The 25,064-nt window shown below is 36.6% G+C and overlaps 3 protein-coding genes and 1 pseudogene across 8 annotated transcripts; 2 read left to right on the forward strand and 2 right to left on the reverse strand.

Moving 5' to 3' along the window:
• Positions 1-2,139: 2,139 nt before the first annotated feature.
• On the reverse strand, positions 2,140-4,538 carry LOC141840985 (F-box/kelch-repeat protein At1g15670-like). Of its 3 annotated transcripts, none has more exons than XR_012602769.1 (2): positions 2,698-4,538; positions 2,140-2,575 (listed from the first exon to the last, which is right to left on the reverse strand). XR_012602769.1 is itself a non-coding variant. In XM_074729102.1 (2 exons), the coding sequence occupies exons 1-2, from the start codon at positions 4,396-4,398 to the stop codon at positions 2,480-2,482; spliced, it is 909 nt and encodes a 302-aa protein (XP_074585203.1). In that variant the 5' UTR covers positions 4,399-4,538; the 3' UTR covers positions 2,140-2,479. The 3 variants fall into 3 exon arrangements, 2 of the variants coding, with proteins under 2 accessions (XP_074585203.1, XP_074585202.1); XM_074729102.1 differs by having other exon boundaries at positions 3,586-4,538; XM_074729101.1 differs by having other exon boundaries at positions 3,472-4,538.
• Positions 4,539-7,657: 3,119 nt separating this feature from the next.
• Positions 7,658-12,422, forward strand: LOC141836961 (E3 ubiquitin-protein ligase At3g02290-like). 4 transcript variants are annotated; one of them, XM_074724449.1, is made up of 5 exons: positions 7,658-7,770; positions 9,245-9,375; positions 10,100-10,529; positions 11,023-11,132; positions 12,088-12,422. In XM_074724449.1, the coding sequence occupies exons 2-5, from the start codon at positions 9,256-9,258 to the stop codon at positions 12,112-12,114; spliced, it is 687 nt and encodes a 228-aa protein (XP_074580550.1). In that variant the 5' UTR covers positions 7,658-7,770; positions 9,245-9,255; the 3' UTR covers positions 12,115-12,422. The 4 variants fall into 4 exon arrangements, with proteins under 4 accessions (XP_074580550.1, XP_074580548.1, XP_074580549.1 ...); XM_074724447.1 differs by having other exon boundaries at positions 7,665-7,770; positions 9,237-9,375; XM_074724448.1 differs by having other exon boundaries at positions 7,665-7,770; positions 9,237-9,375; positions 10,100-10,472.
• Positions 12,423-12,524: 102 nt separating this feature from the next.
• On the reverse strand, positions 12,525-16,304 carry LOC141840892 (glycine--tRNA ligase, mitochondrial 1-like; annotated as a pseudogene).
• Positions 16,305-20,627: 4,323 nt separating this feature from the next.
• Positions 20,628-24,729, forward strand: LOC141837403 (zinc finger BED domain-containing protein RICESLEEPER 2-like). Its single transcript, XM_074724814.1, has 5 exons — positions 20,628-21,355; positions 21,435-21,571; positions 21,680-21,747; positions 21,853-21,969; positions 24,661-24,729. Exons 1-5 carry the CDS (start codon positions 20,628-20,630, stop codon positions 24,727-24,729), a joined length of 1,119 nt encoding a protein of 372 aa, XP_074580915.1.
• Positions 24,730-25,064: the final 335 nt, after the last annotated feature.

Below are 25,064 nucleotides of genomic sequence, written 5' to 3' on the forward strand. Positions count from 1 at the left end.
AGTAAGTACATACCTAATCTCACAAAACAACGAAAATCATTGCATGCATTCTTTTGTAATTAAACAGGAAATAACTTGTAGTTATAAAGACATGTACTTAAGCAGAAACTACCTGAACATGGAAATACTTGTATTGCATAGAAAATTTCTAAACTTCTTTATATTTGAAAATTCATACATTTGAAAATAAGTAAACATACTTAAACATACTTATGGGCCCTGGCGGAGTATCAATGCGCGCATCTCTGATAGAACTCGGGGTAGCTAGCCACCGAATGCTACCAGAGGACTTATCTTATCAGGCGACCTTTGGCCTGGAATTCCTTTCCTTATGGGCGAACCTTTGGCCCGGAATTCATTGTGGGCGAACCTTTGGCCCGATACCCGCCTCTTAAAAGTAAAATACATTTCTTTACATATCATAAAGTTCTTATACTTTTACTTACTATATCTTTGTCCTTTCATCAATCATTTATCATGCTTTACTTCCATCCTAAATAGGAAGAATAATTTACATATTCATGGTTAAATCCTAAATCATGCTATGGAAAGAACATATATATATTCCTATTTTAACATGAATCATACTAGAGGAAGAACACATAAATACATTCACGTCTAACATAAATCATGTCATGGAAAGAGCATACATATAAATACATTCATGTTTAACAGAAATCATGTCATGGAAAGCTTAACATAACCATGCGAAAGAACAATACGAAAACAACTTATACTGCAGGTGAGAGATGTACTTACCTTATCTACTCAAAAGGTTTTTAACGTAAAGATGGTGAAATCAAGAACCGTCTACACGCGCTCTAGCGTCGAAGTGCTCTCCACGCGGATGTATGTGAGCCCCTTTATTTCACATAAACCGATTAGAGTCTAAACCCTACAGCAAGCTAATCGTAATCTAATTAACTTAATCGATTTCCTAACTCAACAATTAGCTAATCAAACTGATTAAACCAATACATCATTAAACTTAATTAACCTAGATTAATAATTCTAATTAACCAGCTTAATCAAATGAACCTTAATTCATTACCTAATGCTCTTAATTAATCCTACTTGATTAATTAACCTAATTAAAATCCTGTAATTAATCACTTACCTTATTTAATTAACCCTGTTAATTAATCAGGTGGTCCTCGTCTTCTTCGCGTGAACAGGGCCGAACAGGGCAGGGGCGTCGGCTGGCCGCTCGTTTCTTCACGCGGCGGCAGCGAAGGCAGAGCAAAGAGGAGACGGCAGCGATGTCGGCGGCGATCCACTGGCGTCTGCGGTTCCTTCTTCTCCGACGACGGACAGCGGTGGCAAGGAGGCGGCGGCTGCTCTGCTTCTCCACGCGGCGGGCGGCGAAGGGCGTCTTCACGCGGCGGCCGGAAGCAGGGTGTCGGCGGAGGTGGCTTCGAAGGAGAGGAGGTGGCTTCCGACGTCCCGCAGCGGTGGCTCCGGCTGGTGAGGAAGGCGGTGCGAGGAAAGGGGGGAGGCGGCGCGTCGCGGCGGACGCGAGCAGAGGGAAAGGAGGAGGCGGGCTGGTGGCTAGGGATTTGGTCGCGGCCTCCTCTTATATCCCTCATCCTCGGTCCGTTCCGAGTTTTACGCCGGCGGACTCGGGCGGCGGTGGACGCAGGCGCGGGCGCGGGCGCACGGACGCAGGCGCGAGCGGGAGAAACAATGCGGACGTTTAATTATTTTGAGGAGTGCACAGTACTCCTAACCTGATTAAATCTAAACCACCGGCTAAACCCAATTAAACCAATTCAAATTACTAAATCGAACTGGATTAAATTTTGGTTCGCTTGGTTCGGCCATCAAACGACTTCCGATTTGATCCAAACCAATTTTGTTGGATTCGTCTTTGCTAATAAAGACGAATCTTTTTACCTATTTTATTTTATCAAACTCCCTTCTATCATTTAACTAAAGGACCTTTATTGAAATTTTAAATCTAATTAAAAATCTTAAAAATATAGGAAAAATAATACGGGTGTTACAATTGTTTTAGGGTAAACAAATTGAGGGATATTTTTTTGCTGCTGACAAAGTGATGTAGGAAAACGGCTTTGAAATCTTTAAAAGAATTAATAGAAGAGATGGGGAGTCGTTTGAATCATCTCCGGCGGAGCCTAATAAGGTGTTCAAAAAAAATCTGATATTTGACTCTGTCAATGTACCAGTGCAGCAAGGAAACATTTTCAAAATGACACATATAGTCCTCTGTATCTGTGGCTCTAATCTACTCATCGATTTGTAACTGCTTGAAATGCGGAGGCAGCTCTTGTTCCAGGACCTCTTTTGAGAAAGGATTATCTTCAACTTCTTCCGCGGGGTTATGTAGTGGCGCTTCGCCAGGCCGGGACTCATGTGAGTCCTCCTGGGGTGGGGCCACCTCCGGACGGATTGAAGTGGTATGCTGATTTATACAAAGTGTCGAGATTAAACTGGTATGCTGATTTTGTTATTCTCTTATTCAAGTTCTTTCTCTTCGACGAACTCTACAGGGAGAGAAGGCATTCTGCTTCTCAAGGAAATCAGCGTCGTCAGGTCCCTCATCATATCGCTGCTTCTGTAAAATCCCCAAGCAACAGGGAAAAATAAGGATGAGGTAATGTATGATATTCAAAATCGGAAGATGAACTGCAACCTAGATTAATAGTTGACATCAACCTACATATGAAAAATAATTACCCGTCATGAAAACGGGATAAACAAAAAGATCAATTGGAGAAATATAAACGTATGCCGCTGAGATCAATTGGACATCCACTGATTTCCCGCCATTGAAAGATATGGTAAACGGTAAATACTTTGAAACTGCATGAAAGTCATAAAAAGTACTAGCAGACCTATTTCCACAAAAGAATCTTCTAAACTTTCAAACATGTTTATTTATTTCAGTCGTAAAAAAAAAATAAAAAGAATAACAGGCAGCAGCTAGATGATATTCTTTCAGCAATTTATAACCCAATTGAAGGTTTCATCTTAATTTTGAAGTAGTCGAAATCTTTAAATATGATTTCATGTTATGTTTATTGATGGAGTTACCTTGAATGTGCATAGTTACTATAGTTACTCAATGATATAAAGTGTTCAACAAATGAGCCATACATCAACATAAGAACAAATAAATCATACATGCAAGGTAGACTTACATTGAGTCCGTCCAATTTGATGATCTAAAATCATTTTGAACAAAAAGATTAGTGCTCCTTGGCCAATTGTAAATATTGTAAATGATGTAAACGATGGAGTGCTAGACTTCATAGAGATGTAGTAGTATCTCAAACACAGAGGGAGACATAGAGCCACAAATTTAATGTAATAAACAAAAAGGATTTCAATGTTCCAAATGAAAAGAAAAAATATGTCTAATATCTACTACCTAGTATCTTATCAAATTCACTTAATTTAATTTTATTTTCATAATGTACCGCTATAAAAGGATTCAATATATTGGCCGACCTCATTTGGAAGTATTCCTAACCGCTGCCTCAAATTTCTTAAAGCCTTCTCATTTAATATAAACTTTATCACCATCTCTGATTTCTTCTTCCCTTTAGGAAAGCATATGATTACCTCTTTGTCTCCCTCGGTCAGGCAGAATCTTAGATCGTCATCTTCGTCGACTAATAATAACATCTCCCTACAGCGTCGAATCACAGTGTTGTATTCCTCCTTGCTTTCCCAAAACTTATCACAGAACTTACCGCCGTCAATGGAAGGTCCCTGCCACGTGCCCTGCCCCAAATCCGGTATCTCAAGCCATATGTCGGTAGCCACGTCGTACACGAGCGCCGATTGCAGCTTTTTCTTTTCATCGTCATACCCGCCGATGAATAACATCTTCCCTCCATTCACGACTTTTCTGTATAAATACCGGTCTGGAGCCGGGTTTGGAGCGCCTGGGCGCCAGGCCCCGGAGATTAGGTCGTAGAAGTTGACCTCACCAGTACAGCGGTCTTCCCTCGCGTCGCATCCACCTATCACCAGCAGCTCTCGCCCGATGACCGCGGCACTGCTGAAGCCCATCCCGAGGTCGACGAGGTCGGGGGTCAGCGGCCGCATCATGGGCCGGTCGGGGGCCAGCTGCCGCATGATGCAGACGTCCGTGTCAGGCTCGTATAGGGCTAGGTGAAATTTACCCCTGGTGTGCGGGACCTTGCCCCGGAGAAGCAACATGACGACGCGGGGGCCGAGGCCGGCGGCCCTGCGGATGCGGTAGAAGGACGGCGAGTCGAACTCGTGCTTCCACCGCTTGCAGACGGTCCGAGCGTTGAGGATGGCGTGGAAGGGGAGGCGGAGGAGGCACTCGAGAGCGAGGCAGTCCAGCAGCCCTGGAATTAACTCGGCCTCCATGGCCATGCTTCGTCGGGCACGGGAACGCTTCATGGCCGGAACGGTTATGGCCGGAACGGGATGCTCCCCGGCGTGGCCTGATCCGGCGGCTCACGGGCGGTGGAGGGGTGTGCGCGAGAAGGGAGGCGAGCACGAACAACGGTGGAGGATGTGCGAGAAGAAGGCGCGGCTGTTTAGGGTTGAGGGAGTTCGATGGTTCTCAATCTAACTCTTATAAATAGATAGTTCAAGCACGATTTTGACAAAGTCTATTCTATTAAAATATAATAAAAATTATTTATTTTTTTTTAAATCTAATAAATTTTATATAATCATATAAATTTATTTTTTCATAGAAATGGTATGCTGCGTATAAAATATTATTTCTTTTTCTATTTTTTTTTTTCTTTAATTTAAATCTTAAATCCTGTGTATATATATATATATATATATATAATTATGCAAAACGAGAGTTTTGAGATGATGATCACTTTTTCAGATGGAAATAAAGAGGAACAAAGGGAAAAAAATCAATTAATGTAATTTTTCTTTGAATTAGTTTTTGGAAACTAATTTTGCAGAAAATTATTTTTTCATAGAAATATTATTAAATAAATATTATTTTGTAACTTGACTATTTCATTTCTTTTTATTTCACTTGTATCAATTATCACCTTCAATTAAATATTACTAAGAAAATATTAATTCTTACCAATTAAAAAAATAATATTAAAATTTTAAATTAATTATAAAAAGCAATGACTTAAGATAATTTTTAATAAATAAAATTTTTAACTGCATTAGACATTGATAAAAATTCAATTAATATTTTTTATGTCATAAATATAGAATATCATTAAATTTAGATGTTTGAACTATTATTATTATTATTATTATTATTATTATTATTATATATAACATAATGTTCCTTATATAAAAATGTTATCCTGACCGCCGTTATCCTAAGTGTCCGTGAGCGACTCGATCCCAGTCGTCCGCTCGATCACGCTATCAACGTGAGCCGTACAAAAATCGCGATTGCATAGTGTTTCTCCTCAGACCTCCGCCTCTTCCCGCCGCCCGTTCATCGCCGTCCGACCACCGCCGGACCGGTCCCGTTGGAATCGCCACTAGCCGGCAGTCCGGCGGTGGCCGATTCAGGCCACGATTCGGCTGGAATCCGATCGAATTCTGGTCGAAATCGACTAACAGACACGACCAACAGTGTCTGTTGGTCGATTTCGGTCGGAATTCGGTCCAGATTCGGCTGAATCCATCGTACTGTCCTATTTTTGGTCAGATTCCGATCGCAATCCAGTTGGAATCGGATGCCGGAATGCACGCCGGCGAGCTGCGCATCCAACGAGTCAAGTCCGGCGGCCAGCAGTGATCGGACGATGGTGAAAGCGGACGAAAATTGGGTGGTCGCGCACGGGTCGCGCATGAACTCGTCGCTTAGGATAGCGTTTCGAGGTTTTTTGAATTCCTCCATCCTTATTATATAAAGTCATAATGACTAATAATTAGTTTCGAGGTTTTTTGAATTTATCCATCCTTGTTATTTTTAAACATAATTGTTATTTATTTTTTATTTATAAAATTTTAGATGTTTTTATTTTTATTTTAATAATAAGGGATCAATCACGACCAACTCTTTATTTTAAAAAATAATTAAATTTATAACTATTTTAGTTAGTTAAATTTTAATTAAAAATACTTGGACGTATCAAATTAATCCGCCTATTATTTAGGAACAACCATAAAAATTTGAACTTTAAATTTGAACTTGCCCAGATTTTACTATGGAAAAGAGAGAGATGTGGCTACATTACATACATAATAAGAAGTAACACATATATACAAATGAAGACAAATTTGAACTTTTCCAGAACCAAAATCTAATTAAAGATAGTGATGTATCTACAAATTCTTTGTAGGTTTGTCATGCTTTCTTAATATTTAATTGTATGTCAAAAATAATGGAATACCTATCTATATTGGATCCTGTAGTTGAAGATACACAATCTACCTATGTGAAGGTAGTAAGCATGGAAACATGTGTTATCTGAGATTTCGGATCTGAATTCCCTAAGCAACAAATAAATCCCCCCTTGAGGGGTCTATTGACTAAAGTGCTATCTCGGCAGTGGGACTTCTTATTAACATAGTTGAATCGTGCATTCAAAAAATCCTTTGGGAGTTTTTTGAATATGAGATTGTTTCGATAATGGTATCAGTCACTATAAAAAGTTTATCTAGACAGTTTAAGTTAAAGTGATCTATCTCAAGTGATAAGCATGGAGACATGGGTTGCCTGAGATTTTGGATTTGAGTTCCCTTAGTAACAAATAAATCCCCATTGAAGGTTTTGTTGACTGAAGTGTTGTCTCGACAATGAGACTTCTTATCAACACAGTGGAACCGTGCATCCAAAAAATCCTTTAGGGGATTTTCTAAATATGAGACCATTTCAGTGGTGGTGCCGATCAAAATGTACCCGGATAGTTGTGGGGCCGCTAGAATAACAAATTCTAACTTTTTACCTAAACAATCTAGCTAGGTTGCCTCTCATGTCATCCTATGGTTTCAAGTGTTTGTAGGTAATACTTTGCATGGATGAAATGTATTGTTCATATTGTCAAGAGTGTTGACATGAATGAATTATCGGGACAAGGCAGGTTGAGTGGGTCATTCAGGCTTGCCTCGTCCGACTGGTTTCACCAAGATTGACCAGCTAAACTCGAGTAGACTAATAGACCAGCTGGCTCACAGATTGTGTTAGCTAGATTAATATTTAAATCATTATGCAAACTATTCATTATAACATTTTTGTAAGTAGAAATAAATTTTCCATATTTATTCCATTCCACTAACGAAATCAAACAATTCTTACTATAGGCGTCTGGTTGGTTGGGATGTCCTTGTTGCTTTGACGTACCATGTCAATTATACTTTGCCACGCACTAAAAGGTTACCTACATTTTGATGTTTTTAGTAAAAAAACATATTATTTATTTTTAAATAGTTTAAAATAATCTTACGTCGAAATAAAAACCTCATATTGAAGTTATCTTTTACGATTTGTTTTATTTATAAAAAAGATTACAAAAATATTTTAAACAAACTAAATCTCTTGAAAGCGGCGCATACACTTGCGCCTCCCCAAGAACGGACGCATATGAGTGTCTATGCGACCTTCCTGATCTCACGCTTATCTCCTCCAGACCACGCCCAACGGGCGGCCGATGGAGGGCCGCATGTACAGTTCGTATGCGGTGATGGTTACACTAGTGCAGCATTGACGGCCAGCGACACCTCACCAGGCGCGGCTTCTGGTCCGCTTCCTTCGATGCTGCTTCCTTCAATTATCGCCTCGCCCAATACGCACGAGGGCGAAAGATACTCTCGATCGATTGCTTCTGTGAGGTAAGAATCTTGGTCTCACCTCTGCGCTGTTCGATTCCTCGTTCCGGAGTTGTTTTCTTGCTCGATCGGTCGATTGCTGTGTTCTCAATTATTTTGTCGCCCTTTTCTCGTGTTGGGGTTTTGGAAGCCAGATGATGTCAGTTAATTTATGCATCTTTGCGAGTAGTTCTTACAATCAGTAATGTGGAGAAAAGAGTCTGTCTTTCTGCTTCTTGTCTGCTTAAGTTTTCCGATTGTGATCCTCTTTCTCCAGTGAGGAATCAGAAGCTGAAATACTTGTTCAAGTTAGTATCTTTAGGCGATCCAATTTGTATTACTAATTGGAACTTGGAAGGATCGTAATTCTCCAGTGAAGTCGTCGTACTCTTACAAGTGTCGGAAGATTAGCTTTACATTCTTACTTGTTACGAAATGGAGTGCTGGAAGCTAACCGTAACTCTTATAAGGTTTCACCAAGGAAAAAAAACTTTGCTTCAGTGTTCATGTTACAACTAAAAGCTTTATTGTTCTTTAAATTTGGTTTGTTCCTTCTCTCATATGCCTTAAGATTGTATGAGACGGAAAATCTTGTCTTTCTAGCATTTTTCTGATACTTAAAGAGCTGATTTTCTAGGAGATGATATTATGGAAATGTTTATTACAACTTGGACAATTTTTGGCTTCAAACAAAAATGTGAAATTAATGTCTTGATTAACTAGATCATGTGGTTTGAAATTTTGATCCTTCGAATTCAACAATGTTATCTTTTAATTCTACAAGTTAAAGACAAATATTATTGTATATAAATAGTTTTGACAATAGGATGTGCTATTATTCCCTTTTTGAACATTCTTCTACTTGATCTTTTTGGGAATATCTTCATGAATGCTCTTTGTGAACTAATTTTATAAATAACCTTGTGCATGATTCCACTGAAAAATGACTATCCAATTAAAATTCTTACTATGACTTTGTTAGTTATATTTTCCTCTTGCTTCTTCTTTGTGTATTGAAGCAATTATTTTAGTAGGATGGGCTGTGTTTTTGTATCATGATGCCTGTTTGCTTTCTTTCTTTCTTTTTTTTTTAAAGAACTTTTCTTTGTAAATTCTTTTTTTTTCCATGTACTTAACATGTGACCAACTGGACTTTGATGAATTACAAGTATATGCACAGTGAACTCCACTTTGAAGATCAGATCATTCAGTTTCTTTTAAATAGCCTGATAAATATACATTGTTATTAATTTATGGGTGTTATTAAAACATTAAAACCTCATTTTGCATCACTCTATTGGAGGATGCAAGTAGTTTGATTGATTGTTCCCCATAAAATCTTTGTAAAATTCAACAGGATTAAGATACCTCTTGCTGGTTTTGCAAATTCCTAAGTGATAAGTTCATTATCCAGAGGATGTTATGGCTCTACATTTTTACTAAATCTAACTTTGAATTCCTGAATCTTCATATTTGTAATCTGCCCTAAGTTTGCCAGGAACTGTTTTCATGGGTGCACTCTGTTGCTGTCCGTGTCCAGAGGATTTTGATGAATATGCCTACTCAAGCAATCCCATATATCAGCACTGCATATGCTTAAGATATTTCTTTCATCAGCTATTATATGGGGTAATATTATGCATTTCAAATATTGTGTTTGTTATACATAAATACAATTTTCTGAATGAATACTCTAGTATGTGCTAATTTGCTACGGTATTTTATACTATACACGCTTAAGATAGGATGCTTCCTTTCAAGGAGAAGCTATCTTTGTTCCATTCTTCAAAGTGCCTGAGAAAATGAGGAGAAAAGATGCAAAGCTCTATTGCAAATTAAGAAAAGGGGGGAAGTGCAAATTCTGTCACCACAGAAAAAGAGATAGAAGAAACACTTGGAACTCTCAAGTTACTAATTTTAAGAGGGCAGTTGCTTCCTAACTTATAATGCCATTGTAGAGGAACATGTATTAGACTATTGAATTTTGAGATGCAAAGAACTTGCCTATCGAACTATACACCATAAATAAGGAAGAAAATCCAAAAGATCTAGTCCTTCTATCACTGATAAGGTCTTTCCTTAGGCTTCTTTCTATTGGGAATTCCCTGAAGTTCTCATTGAGTTAGACTTTCTCTGATTGAAAGGATTCTTTTACCAATCTTGATTCTTATACCTTCCATGATTCTTTCTTGAGCTAGATGATGAGATATTCTTTATATGAGCTGGAAGAAATTGCTAGGTAACAGAGATCTAGTTTCTTTTGATGGCTTTTTATTGTCAACTTGTCTCATATCTTCAACCAATTCTTCTGTTTGATTTGGTATTTATGGGAGTTTGAAAATACTTTTTGTAGTATGGTGCAACATTTCAAAGACTTGATGGCCGTACAACCCCTACCCAAATTCAGACAATAACTTCATCAACAACATCAGTATCGAGGAGTGCTTCTGACAACTCACTGTCTGAGGCTCACCACCATGTTCCCAGACCACCACCTTATGAAACAGATGCTAGATATTCTCGCTCGCAGCGTGAGGGATTGGTCTCTAGGCGTGAGAAGTCTATGAGCCACATTCAAGAAAATTTACACATTCTTAGAAGAAATGGTAGCAGTTCCACATTTGAAACCATGGCTAGTATCAAAAAGAGAAATATTGTAGAATCTGATGAAGAGTGTATACATACCCAGAGTGAATCAGAGAAAAACCAATCTGCAAAAGCATGTGGTACGGGTTTTGTTATCTCCTCGGAAGATGAAGACGTGTGCCCTACATGCCTGGAAGGTGACTATAGATGCCTACACTCAGCATATGCAAAAGCCATACAAAACATTTTGAAGTGCTATTCTTATGTTCAAAAATACAACTTTCTTTTTTACATATTACCTTTAGTTAATCGATAAAGGTGAAAAACATCTTTTGATTTGATTATGCTTTCAGTCTGATCAGTGCAATTTTATTTTTTAGTTTGGACTTGATCTAGAAATTTTTTTATCATCAACAACTGCATTCATGCTCTTCAGCCTAACATAATATCTCAAAACTATCATTTCATTGTATATTAGGTTTGACAATTAAGCTCTTTGGCAAACTGAAAAAGTTTTTTGTCCACCAAGGCATGAGTTACTGCAAGTTTTGCATTGTATTTGCCAAGCATGATTATGATTTTGTACACATTTTTTTTTATTCTTTTTAGTTAAGAGTAATTTTAAGTCATCCTTTGTATTAGAGAGACCAACATATCGGTAAAATATTATCTTGTCATTGGTCATTGCAGAATATACTCCAGAAAACCCCAAAATTGTAGCAAATTGCTCTCATCATTTTCATCTGAGCTGTATATATGAATGGATGGAAAGGAGTGACACTTGTCCAGTTTGCGGAAAGGTATTTTTAATGCTTTCCCTCTTTTAGACGATTTATTTCAGCTAAAAAAATCCAGTCACTATAACATATTGGTGGAGCAAATGCGATGACTTGAGACTTCATAGTTTACTTTCACACTTGGAACTTCATGCCTTCATACACCTGTATCCTTAGCTCTTACCAATCAATTTTTTTAAAAAACTTATTAGATTGTTTTATGCAAAATTATGTATTATTGTGCTTGATGCTTAACTACACAAAAATCCATTGGATCTTCTCAATTCCTTTTATCCTTTCCATCACTATACTTTCTTTAATCTCTTGAGAGATTCAGAGGGAGAAATAATGATCAGAAGACTAAAAATAGAACCAGCAATGTTTTGATTAGTTGCTTGATTGAAACAGCTGACTAAATTGACTGATCAGTGCAGTATATGTGATATTTGAACACAACTTGTAGAAGTTCACCGTCAATTTTGAGTCTTATGCTCGTTGGACTCTTGTAAACACGGAATGGCATGGGATAACACTGATACACAGAGCACTGCACTTCAAGATCTAATTGGGTGTGCATCATGTTCACTTTCTGCTAACTTATCAACTTACTAGTAAACAATGTAGATGCATAATGATAATTGCTTTGTATTATTTATGATAGTTTGCTACATTGTGGATTTTGTCGAGACAACGATTACTAATAGCATGTATCTATTTTATATGTGATTCAAATAGCATACTTTGTAGATTTAATCTATTTTATATATTAGATTCAAATAGCTCACAGTGCATTATTTGATTCTCAGAGGGAAGCAGGTAGGTTTACATTCATCATTCTTATGCTTGAATCCTTTCCTTTTCTGTTTTTCTGTAGTATATGTTACCTGGTAAACAACACTTATAAATTGAACAAAGAATGTTGGATGCTACGCAATTCACTATCTCATAAATTTTGTGATATTGGCCATATATATATCAGGAGATGCAATTCTGTGAGAGCCCATGACGAAGAGCTTCAGTGGAGAGATTGCGGCACACTTGTTACTTGACAAGATATCAACAAACAAGCAGTAATCCATTATCAATATGTTTGTGATCGAAAGACTCCTCTGTATAAACAACAAGCCTTCAAATTATCTTTTCAGTCTGGTGCAAGATCAGTTGCTCTGAGGAATTAGCAATGTGTCACGTGAAGTGCAGTAGCCCTGTTGTTGAATGGATGCATTGTATTTTTAAGATGAATGACAATATATCACAGAAAGAACAATTACATTGTTTCTATAGTGTTCATAATCGTAAACCCTATTTCCAATATATTGAAACATATCGTTTGTCTGCTTTTTTTTCATATCCTTCGTTGAACAATGTGCAAAATCTATGTTTATTACACGTATCCATGCGATGCTGCATGGCACGATGAATCCTTCATTTATTCCCAAGTATCGCCTCGATCATAATCTGGTTTGTTAACTGGTTTTCTCTAAAGCTAACAGCATAGTCAATGTGCGAAAGTCGAATAGAAACTCAAGCAAATGGAAGTTGGAAATGGTGGAAATCTTGCATGTCATCATGTGTTTGATTAGAGTAATAAAAGACAGTGATTTAGCACGGCAAATCACCTGTGCACTTGATCTTCCTATTCTATCTATTCGTCTTCAGCATGTGTAGCTGAATGGGTTGGGTATCTCCACACCATGTCGCCCCATGTGCTTTGTCCATCTATTATCTCTTTCATAACTAAAGCAGCCTCGTCGATGCTTACACGAATCTGCTGCTTACTATCTCGCTCTCGGATGGTAACGCTGGTGGTCGAATCAACAGTAATGGCAAAGGGCACACCAATCTCATCTGTCCTCGCATATCGCTTGCCTATTGAGGTACCTGCAGATCCCCATCATGAAAAACAAAACAAAAATGAAATATGTTATGTTCATTCATGGACCAAATATTATCAGAATAGAACCTCCAGCTTCATGAATGCCTCTGGAAATTTCAATTATATAACTAATTACCTGTTGTGTCCATAATATGCGATATCCCAGCCGCTGTTAGTGATTTTGCAATGGACTTTGGCTACAAGCGGAGGAAAACTGAAAACATTCAGTTGCTCATCCTCTGCTTTGCTTGGTCTTGTGTAGAAAGAATGTTCGAAAAGGCAGTATATAATCCGTCCAATACCAAAAGATGGCTCGATGACAGATGGTGTAAAAACCCTTTGATGTTCCTTCTTCTTCTCCAAACTAATTGAAACCATGTTTTTCTTAATGGAGACAGTTTTCCCCAGAGTACAGACATGGAAATCCACTTCACCTTTCGATTCCAAAGTCGTTTTCATGTCCATAGCTTCCTTTTCATTCATAGCCTGTGCATGGGGAGATTTGGAAAGAAATAAATAAAATAACTCTATGCCATAATAACTAGTTGATGATTGGATCGTTCACAAATTTAACACTCACCTCCAGTGCTTCAACAACCATCTTTTGATTGCCCTTGAACTCAAGACCAAGTTCTTTTTTTGATGGCACAATAACTAATTTCTGAAATACAATCATTAAGAATTGTACTTATTTATTTCAGATGTTGAAGCTGAAGAGGCAGCATCATCTATGGAATATAGTTCATCCCAAAAATCTAAATTCTAAATAAGGAACATCTATAAACTACCTGAAGTTCGAATTGATTTCAAGGCAAACACAGAAAATAGAGATAAAGTAGGAGAGAAGCTTACCTCAACTTCTCTTGCTTCTGAAAATTTCTCATGAGCAACCAGTGGAACGCCACTTTTTTCCTATTGATACATGAAATTCTAGTATTACATGCTAACCCTTGAGTAAACAATAAAAAAATGTCAAATTTGTTCATGGTGAATTTATTTGCCTCATCACTCTAACCAAATAAAAAAGTAAACAAGGGTTTGGGAATAAGTCCTATATATAAATTATCATATTTTTCATTTCACCTTTTGATATGTCTTTATATCTATGAACGCATTGCCTTAAAACAAGTAATGTTCTAAAAAATCATAAGATTTCAAACTCAATAACTACAATATGGAAAAGGAACCACAAGTTGATAAGGTACAATAACTCACTCAATGAGCCCGTAAATCATAAGCAGATCTATCAGCAATTCCAACACATTCAATCCAGCCATATGAGCACTCTATCTCTGCATCCCAACAGTCTGCAGCATAGTGTGCCATTTCATTTGGAAGGTGCTGCCTGAAGCGCAATCGATCTTTGTCTATTCCAAGGTGTGTCAAAAAGAGATACACTCTCCCGATGAAGTAGCCTAGTGTTTCATTATTGATAATTCCCTATGCAAATGATATTTGAATATGAATGATAAAATTTTCAGAAAGAAAAGAGATTGAAAAGTAGCTAGAATACAAACCTTTGAGACTGCTTTGCCAAGAATCATTGGACTTGCTGATTTTCCTGCAAGTTGCTCCACCCTTGGGAACATCAAAAACTCAAGCTCAGCAACGTCACCAAATTTAGGGTGAGATTTGTCATCAGGATCCACAAAATGCTCAATCTCAGCTAGAGTGAATTCACGAACTCTTAGAAGACCTTGGCGAGGTGAAATCTGATCAACATAGATAGCTAAATATTATATTGAACAAAGACACAAGTTCATGCTTTAACAATAAATAGAAAACCTTCAAATATTCCAAGCTTAATGTCAAACCTAAGATGAAGTAAAAGGTTCTAATAGGTGGAACAACACCTCATTTCTAAATGCCTGACCAATCTGAGCTGCTGCAAATGGAAGTTTGTTCCCATTGTAATAGTACAAGTCTTTGAACTTTACAAAGATCCCCTGTGCAGTTTCTGGCCTCATGAATCTACAACCACAGCATCCACAAAGGAAGAGCATATTTTACAAATGGGAAAATAGTATAGAACCTTTGAATTGACAAAATTAAGTTTATTGCATGCTATCTCACCCGGGGCTGAGGCCTGATGGCGCAATGGACGTCTGGAACATAAGATTGAATGGATAAGGATCAGAAAGTGGATTTTTGGTATCAGGAGCTGTGATCTAATACTCTTTTAGTTTTGCTCCCAATTGCTCGGCAGAAAGATCATTCAACACAGCGATGACATGTTTGAACTCTGCAGCCTTCTCTGAGGATAAGGTCAGGTCCTTCTCCAGCTTCTCCTTACAGAAGTCCTTGAGCAAGTGGTCAGCACGGTAACACATCCCTGTCTTCTCATCTTTAACCATCAGATCAGTGAATTTATCCACATGTCCAGAGGCCTTGAGAACAATCTCAGGAGTGACGCAGGGACAATCCACCTCCAACATATTCTCCTCCAGGACAAAATGCTAAAGCAAAGAATCAACAAATTCAGCACACTGAAAATAGTCATCTAGGAACTAAAAAGAAAACAATTTGGAGAACCAAATTAAAAAAGGTACCATCGTCAATGCTTTAACTATCATTAAAAAGTGTTAGAATTAAAAAGCTTGCTATACGCTAAAGAGTGTTAGAAACCTTAGTATTGAAAAAGCAAATATCAAATCTTCAATTTTGTTTTCCCCAAAGTCATCATTTTTTTAAGGGAAGTATCGTTAGATCTTCTGTTTGAAGTCGTTAGGGAAAAATTTATGCTCAATTTCACCATCAGTACGCCGATCTAGTAGTAGAGATCAAGGAATTGGTCTTACCTGACGCCAAAACGCAAGGACGTTGGACTTCACGGCGCACCCGGGCGGACCGTAGTCGTAAAGCCCAGCGACGCCACGGTAAATTTTGAAAGACGGGATGTAGAAAAGCCTCCTCTCGAGAGTATTGACGACGGCCTGTCGGAAGGCTTCCCTGCTCCCAGCGGCACTGCCACCGTTGCCGGAGAGGGCCGCCTGGAGGCGCCTGGCGGCGGCAGCTGCCTCGACTTTCAGGTTGTTGAGGGCCTCAACGGCAGCTTCGATCTCCGCTTGCGGGGCGCCGGATCGGACCTTGAGGTTCCGGACGGCGTCGGCCTGTGCGTCGACGGCGGCCTGCTTCTCGGTCAAAGCGAGCCGGAGGGATTCCTCGGAGGTGGCCATCGGCAGCTGGATCGAAATGGCGGAGACGGCGGACGAGAGGAGGCGGAGACCGGCGGATACTGGGAGAAGGGTTTTGGAGCGGGTTGCGGATATGGAAATGGTGGCGAATAAATGGATAAAGAAGCGCATAAGATTGAAGTCTCAGTGATAGAGACAAGAGACGTCAGACAACAGCAAGATATTTTTAGGACAAGTTTATTTTGACCCTCCAAATGTTTGATTTTCTTTTTTTTTTCCTTTACAAATGACGAGGTGGGTAGGAGATTTTTAGTAATTATTAATTGAGTAAAATTCTTTTATCAAAATTAATTAAAAATATTACATACAAAGTACTTCTATCACTTAAAAATATTATAATAATTATTATAACATTATAACAGTTAAATAAATATCTTTTTTTTTTGTTTTTGCCCATAATTACATTTTGACATTCTTCATTTTGATTTTGCTAGCTTCTGCCTCGAAACTAGACTTACTTTTTACTGCAAAAAGTTCATATGTTAACAGTGAAGCAGTATTCCCTTCTCCACTGTGATGTATCGGCCATAGTTAAAAAAAATGGTGTGGTACAAGATCAAGCTCATTTGAGTAAGCAAACAAGCATGCTACATTTCTTACATGCTCTCCAACTTGATTGTATCAGTTAGAATTTTTTTTCAAACTCCTCATTCTAATTAGCTCTTAATCATCAGCCAAGATTTAAAACTCATTCCGAGTTAAAATCTTAATAAAGGCTAACCCAAAACAAGTGCATTGACCACCAAACAACATATTTACTTTGAACTTTTTTTGTCTATCTCGAACTTAAGCAGCTGAATTTAAAGAAATAACATGAATAGCTAATGTACATTTTTTTGGGGTTATTTTTGTTCTTATTTTTCCATCTAAGAAAACTCAACCTGATGAAGTATATAGAAAGTTCATTTCCAGAGTTTCGGAATAAAATTTTAATCCATGGCAAAAACAACAACACTAACATAAGATGAAAAAGTTCTGAAATAAAAATATAAAATGGCAAAAGAAAAGACGAAGTTTGTGAGAAATCTTGAATGACAGGTCTAAAATTTTAATCCATTTCTTCTCATCTATGCTTCCGCACCCAACAAACAAGCAAAGTTCATCAGTTATCATTATTCAGTACGCTTACGCTTCCTGGCATGGTCACCCTCCTGGCCCTGGGCGATTGCTGCGGCCCTAGCAGAGCCACCCTCCGGCGGGATCGGCGGGATAGCTGCTGAGACTTCATCCACGGCGGCCTTCAAATCGGCAATGGCGGCCGCCAACTTGGAAGTGGCGATCTTCGCCTCGGCAGCTGCGGCCTTAAAGGCCTCTGAGGCATCAGCGGCCTTGTTTACGAGGCGTATTTTTTCTGGATCCATCACGGCGGCGGCGTAGTCTAAACCTAGCGTGTTCTTATATAAGAGTAATGGGTTCAAGTAAGGATGGCAATTAGACCCGGACCCGATGGGAAAATCGTTCCCCGAACCCATTTTGATCGGGGAATCCCCAAATCCGAGAAAGCGGGGATGGGGATGGGGGATGGGGAATCCCCGAATCTCGGAAAGCGGGGATGGGTCGGGGATGGTATTCCAAATATTCCCCGTCCCCATCCCCGAACCCGATCCCGTCCCCCGAACTTATCGGGGCTCCGTCGGAGACCCGCTAAAAATTCAAAATTTATATAAAAATCTAATGAATGAGAGTTTGAACTCCTAACCTTTTGTTTAATAAAGAAATATTTTACCACCTAGACTATTACAAACATTTGAAATACTTTTAAATATTTAATCTTATATATATAAACCTATTCTATTTATTTTTATACATAATAAATTTTTATAACACCATTAATTATATATATATAATTATAACATATTATATATATATATAAATACATTTGAAAATTGAAAACATTTTAGTTCTGGAGGTTAAAAGTCTTAATTTTCAACAAAATATTTTCACTTATCTTTAAAAAGTTCAAAATTTATATAAAAATCTAATGAATGATGGGGTTTGAACTCCTAACCTTTTGTTTAAGAGAAAGAGATTTTACCACCTAGACTATTACAAACATTTGAAATACTTTTGAATATTTAATCTTATATATATAAACATATTCTATTTATTTCTATACATAATAAATTTTTTATAACACATTATATTTTATAACATTAATTATAACATATTATATATATATATAAATACATTTGGAAATTGGAAATATTTTGGTTCTGGAGGTTAATCTTAAGTCTTAATTTTCAACAAAATATTTTCACTTATCTTTATACTTGATCTAAACTCTAGTAAGCTTTTTACCTCAAATTATTTCTTTTGTACTTCTATTTGCTATTAAAGATGAATAAAAGAAATATTTCTACATCAATTATCTCAATCATTGATATTTATCAATTTGATCACATTCTTATATAATTTTAAAAAAATAATAATTTAAATAATAGTAAATTAAAAGTATGTACATTTTTTTCTAATTTAATAATTTTTAATTGAATAGTCTTATCTACAAAATATAAACACTAATTTTAATAATTTTTAATTATTTGAATATTATAGGTTTATTATTCATAAAATAAATAATATTTGTTTTATTTTAATTAATAAAAAGTCATTTTTTTATAAATTATGTTAATTAATAAAAAGTCATGCATCTTTTATAAATAATGTTTAAGTCCTTATATATAATATATAAATTAATAAAATATTTTAAATATTATAATATATATATATATATATATATATATATATATAATAGAATATATTTTGACTTTTATTTGAGTTCTATTGACTTATTTTCAAGCAAATACAATTAAAAAGAGTTATATTTTTTTAGTTATATTGATCTTTTAGTTATCTTAATCTTAACTTTGCTGATAAATTCGTACTTCTTACAAGGTTTATTTCTTATCAAAGTTTATTTCGATTGAATTTATTTTCAATAGGATTCATTTATTTATGTTAAATAAGGGAAATGATTTCTACATCAATTTCATTCATTAAGATCCATTAATTTTGTTACATTCTTATATCAAATGAAAAAAAAACAAGTTAGTTTAATGATTTCTACATCAATAATTTCATTTGAGATTCATTAATTTGATTATATCCTTATATCAAATGAAAAAAAATAAATCATATTGATAATTACTTGTTTAAATACTATAGTTTCATTATTTCTAAAATAAATAATACTTCATTTTTTTAATTAATAAAAAGTTAATAAATTTTAAATAATACTTTTTAAATATGTCATGTTATTTATTATTATTATTATATATATATATATATATATATTTGAAAAATATTATATATTTATGTATAATAAAATATGTTTTAATAAAATTATTTATATATATATATATATATTTATATAAAATATATAATGAAACTAATATCTTTAAATATATTTTTAAATATGTCATCCCTAATGTCTTTTCGTATTCTATTCTTCCTTCTTGATCTTTCCTTCTCCCGTAACGTCTTTTCGTATTCTACTCTTCCTTCCTTGATCCTTCCTTCTCCCATAAGCTTCCACCAGACCACCACTCATCCTTCTCCCGTTGACGTCTCGTAACCAGGCTGCTGAAGTGCTGCGGCGGGGGCAACAATCGGCCGAACTCCAACTCAAGCGCGCCGGCAGCTGCAGCAGCAAGAAGATTAAGAGGAGGAAGGAAGGCGAGCGCAAGGAAGAAGGTCTCGTACGCGGTCTGCCTCCTCAGTGCGATCCTTCTCCGTTGGAATTGGTACTTCCTCTGATCCCTCTGTCCTTGAACACTTTTTCCTTTTTTAATTTCTTCTCTTCAAGAAAACATCTACAAAATGAAAGATCTCTCTTTCTTTCTTGTTCATTTCATATCCCTACCTCTTAGCTCCTTTCCTAATTTCCATTACTATAAAGGAATACTTATGTTAATGGCAGTTAATGGAACTCCATCAGATACACTGTAACTGTATGTTATTGTAATTTATGCAACCGACTTTAATTTAGCATTTCTAGTAACAAAAAACTTATTTTAGTTGGAGAGGATGAACGATAAAGAAACCATGATCTAGTCCCATACTTGTAAACATGGTTGCAATAATGACCCTTTTCTGTTAATAGATGAGAAATATCATGAATTGAAGTCGAAGTTTGAAGCTACAGCTTTTATCATCCAAATGTGCATTGGCATTCTGTTCAATGACTCAATCTTTCATTAGAAGGCATCACCTAAAACAACTAATAGAGATTGTTACAAATGCATATATGGAACAAATCTCATCACTGAAAAATGTTGTGACATCATTTGCTGACATACAAAGCTAACTACCAACATAATCTCTCTTGCGCAAGGCAGAATATATAGTTTATATTAGACCAACAATAGCCACCAATTTTGTGCAGTAATCTTTGATACTTGTACTCTTCACACTTTAATATTTTCTTTTTCTTTATAAATTTTGTGCAGTAAAATGGATCCGCAAGAACAGCCACCAATTCAACCGTCATCACCACGCGTTCAACCATTAGTATCATCAGATTCATCACCACCAATTCAACAAGTAGCATCCACACCGACATTGGATGTTTCTTCAAACAATCAACCAGCAACAATTGAAGTATCCAATTCTGTTCCACAATATCCTAATAAAAGGCAAAAGAGTGTAGTGTGGAATCATTTTGACAAGTGTTTGGTCAATAATGAGACTAAAGCTCAATGCAGATATTGCAAGAAACAACTTGGAGGGAAATCAAAAAATGGAACTAGTCATCTGCATGATCACCTCAAGGTGTGTCTTGGTAAAAATCAACCAGACATAAAGCAAAAGATTTTGCTAAATAACTCGAAAGGGGACATGACTTCTCGTGTGTATGAAGAAAAAGAAGGAAGGGAGACTCTTGCCAAGATGATTGTATTACATGAATATCCGCTTTCTATAGTGGATCATGTGGGTTTCAGGACATTTACAACTACCATTCAACCATTATTTAAGTGTCCTAGTCGGAATACGGTGAAAAATGATATTTTGAAAATTTATGAGAAAGAGAGAAATGAGGTTATCAAAAGAATGGAGAGTGAGCAAAGTAGAGTATCCATTACAACGGATATGTGGACATCTGGTAGTCAAAAGAAAGGTTTTATGGCTATTACTGCGCACTTTATTGATAAGAATTGGGTTCTTCAAAGTAAAATTTTGAGGTAAAAGCATTACTTATAATTTTTTTCTTATGTAATTGTTATAATACTAACTAGATATATTTTTCAAATGTTATTTCAGATTTGCTTATGTGCCTTGTCCACATACAAGTGATGCTCTTACTGAAGTGTTGATGGATGCGTTCATGGAGTGGAACATTGACACGAAGTTGTGTACCATCACCGTTGATAATTGCACTACCAATGATTCATTGATTGGTAAGATTAAAGATAAGTTACTGTTATCTACATTAATGCATGATGGTACTCATATTCATATGCGATGTTGTGCACACATCTTAAACCTTATTGTGAGAATTGGATTAGAGGTGATTAAAAGTGCAATTGAGAATGTGCGTGATAGTGTGGCATTTTGGACAGCAACCCCTAAGAGAGTAGAAAAATTTGAAGAAGCATGTAAGCAATTGAAAATAACTTATTCAAAAAAGTTAGGGTTGGATTGTCCTACTAGATGGAATTCTACCTTTTTGATGCTTCAGACTGCTTTGATGTATAAGGATGTATTTGCACGTTTGTTTCAACGTGAGAGTCAGTACAAGTCCTTGCCTACTCAAGTTGAATGGGAAAATGCAAAAGAAATTTGTAAGAGATTGGAGGTATTTCATAGAGTAACTGAATTATTTTCTGGAACAAAATACCCTACAGCAAATTTTTATTTTCCTAAAGTTTGTGAAATTAAGCTTGCTTTGAATGAATGGATGGATTGCTCCAATCACATTGTTAGTAGCATGGCATTTAAAATGATTCAAAAGTTTGATGAGTATTGGGGTGTGATTCATCAATTGATGGGTGTTGCTACTGTGTTGGACCCACGGTGTAAGATGGAATTGATTGAGTTTTATTTTCCACTAGTTTACCCTAATGATTTTGAGTCTCACATTCAAAGAGTTAGAAAACTTTGTGAAGAACTAGTGGCAGAATATCAAGAAAGAGTTATGGAATGTAGTGAAAATGAACATTCTACATCTTCAATTAATGTTTCAGTGGAAAATATCTCAAAGTTATCAGCTTGGGAAAAACATCTTTTGAAGCGCAAAGCTTGTGCTAGCAATATGAAAACTGATTTAGTTCGTTACTTGGAGGAAGATATTTTACCCCAATGTGAGAATTTTGATATATTGATGTGGTGGAAATTAAATGGAGTTAAATATCCTGTTTTACAAGCTTTGGCAAGAGATATTTTAGCTATTCCCATCTCTACAGTTGCTTCAGAATCAGCATTTAGTGCTAGTGGTAGATTAATTAGCCATCATCGTAGTCGACTCCATCCCAAAACTATTGAAGCTCTAATGTGTGCACAAAGCTGGTTGTGGTCTGCTACTGGTCAAGGTAATAGTACTTTTATGACTTTTTTATTTAGTGTTATTTATGATTGCTAATATTAATTTCTTTGTTATTTTCAAATGAAAATACTTCTTTTGTTTCGGATAATTATGCTACTATACTTGAAGATAATGATGTGGATGATTTAGGTAATTATATTTTTTTATTAAATTAGTGGTTAATTTGACAAATCTTATAGTTAATTTTTTTTTATTTTTTCTTTTGTAGCATAAAGGATGGTGTCAAAATTTTGAAAAATTGAAGAATGACTTGAGGGAAGGCAAAATCAATCAAGATTCTGATCTAAAAAGAATGCATTTTTCTTGAACTTCTAGGCTGACATTATATGAATGACTCTTTCCTAACTTAAAATGCCTTTTGTTTGCCTTAAATGTCAACTTCTGCCAATTTAGTCATTGCTTTTTTATTTTATCTTTGATTGGGCTTTTTTGCCGAAGCAGGAGCTGGATGAGAAGAAACTCTCATATCCAGTTCTGTAGTAGAGATGCATTAGTTGTTATTTTAGAGATAATACTTAAAATGCCTTTTGTTTGCCTTAAATGTCAACTTCTGCCAATCTAGTCATTGCTTTTTTATTTTATCTTTGATTTGGCTTTTTTGCCGAAGCAGGAGCTGGATGAGAAGAAACTCTCGTATCCAGTTCAGATGCATTAGTTGTTATTTTAGAGATAATGTTGGATGTTATTTTATAGATAATGTTTTGTTTTAGAATTTAATATTTGATTTTATAATGCTATTTGGTAAGAATTTATAATATATATATATATATTTATTTATTTATTTAAATTAATATTTAAAAAAATAAGATGAGTATGGGGATGAGGATGGGGATCGGATACCCATGGAAATACCCGTGGGGAAAACCATCCCCGAAATCCGTGGGGATCCCCGAAACCCACGGGGATCCCCGAAACCCACTGAATATCCGAAATCCGATGGGGACGGGGATAGTATTTAAATTATGATACCCGACGGGGATGGGGACGGGGATGGTATATGGGTTTGAGTTTCGGGGATGGGGATAGAGAAGGCTTCTCCGTAAACCCTCGAACCCGTTGCCATCCCTAGGTTCAACCAGGGGTTCAAATCTCATTTAATTTAAATCAAATCCTAATTGATTAAGTCCACTTCACCTTATCCAGCCCAAAACCCAAGTCCATTCCCATTAAACCAAATCAAAATCCATTTCCAAATCCTAGTTCGGCCAGTTCAGAGGAAATCAAGCCACCGGTTCAATCTCTTCTCGCCGGTTCAGCAGCTGGCGTTAAAGGGTGGCCCGGTTCAGTCACAAATCAGGAATTTCGACCGGTTCAGCAGCTCCACGTTTAAAAGAAGCAGCCGGTCCAATTAGGGTCTATTCGACATCGTTTAATACTTCATTTGCAACTCTGAATTTATTTTTCACTATAAATAATTTTTGAATATTTTTTAATTTTCAAATTAGGGTTTGATTCATGATTTATTTACAGAAATTGATAGAGAAAATATAACTTGAACCGTAGCATGACCTTCTCAATTCTCCCTCTGCTCTATTCTCCTCTGATCGCCGCGCTCCCTTCTCCGCCTGGCCGCCGCTGCCCTCTGCTCTCTTCTCCCTCTGCTCGCCGCTACGCCATCTGCTCGCCTCTCCCTCTCGTCGCTGTTAGAACAATCTGTATTTGAATAATAAGAAGAAGAAAAATGACAGACTTAATTGGAGAACTGAGTTGCAATAGCAGAGCTCGATATATCTTTACTATCAAAATGAGAGTTATATATACACTCTCATGACTTCATTACATTGATTAAATCATAAAAGCAATTAATTTCCAACACCTCGTAAATAGTCATATTTGACCAATCTTCTAAGATACTGCACCCAATCTCTTGAGAACTATCAAAGCATTTATGTCTCTCGAGAATTGCCATTCTTATATTCTCAATAAGTGCATTAATTCCAACAGTCGCCCCCCGTCGCCGCCCCATCGCTGCCGATCTCGTGGCTCGACGAGAGAGCTGACGATGTGGTGTGATTTTGTATATCTTTCTCAGTGGTGTTCCTCCTTTTTGGGCTGGTAAAATCTGAAAACTGTCAATTCTACTTTGTTGCTTCACAATGCAGTTGTTCATGTTCTTCCCTTTTGCTCTTCTGTTCTTCTATTCCTAGTCACCAAAAGAGGGATATTTGATGTCATTTCGAAGGGGGAAATCGACTTTGAAAGTGCTCCTTGGCCATCAATATCAAGCAGTGCCAAGGATCTAATTGTGAAGATGCTAATCATGGATCCAAAGAAAAGAATTACTGCATTAGAAGCCCTTCGTCTGTGTTTCATGGAAATTTTCATTTATTTCTTGTGCAGATTTCATC

Source organism: Curcuma longa, chromosome 11, assembly GCF_044706935.1.
Source record: "Curcuma longa cultivar G26 ecotype Majalengka, Jawa Barat chromosome 11, ITB_CL_G26_1.1, whole genome shotgun sequence".
Classification (NCBI taxonomy): Eukaryota; Viridiplantae; Streptophyta; class Magnoliopsida; order Zingiberales; family Zingiberaceae; genus Curcuma; species Curcuma longa.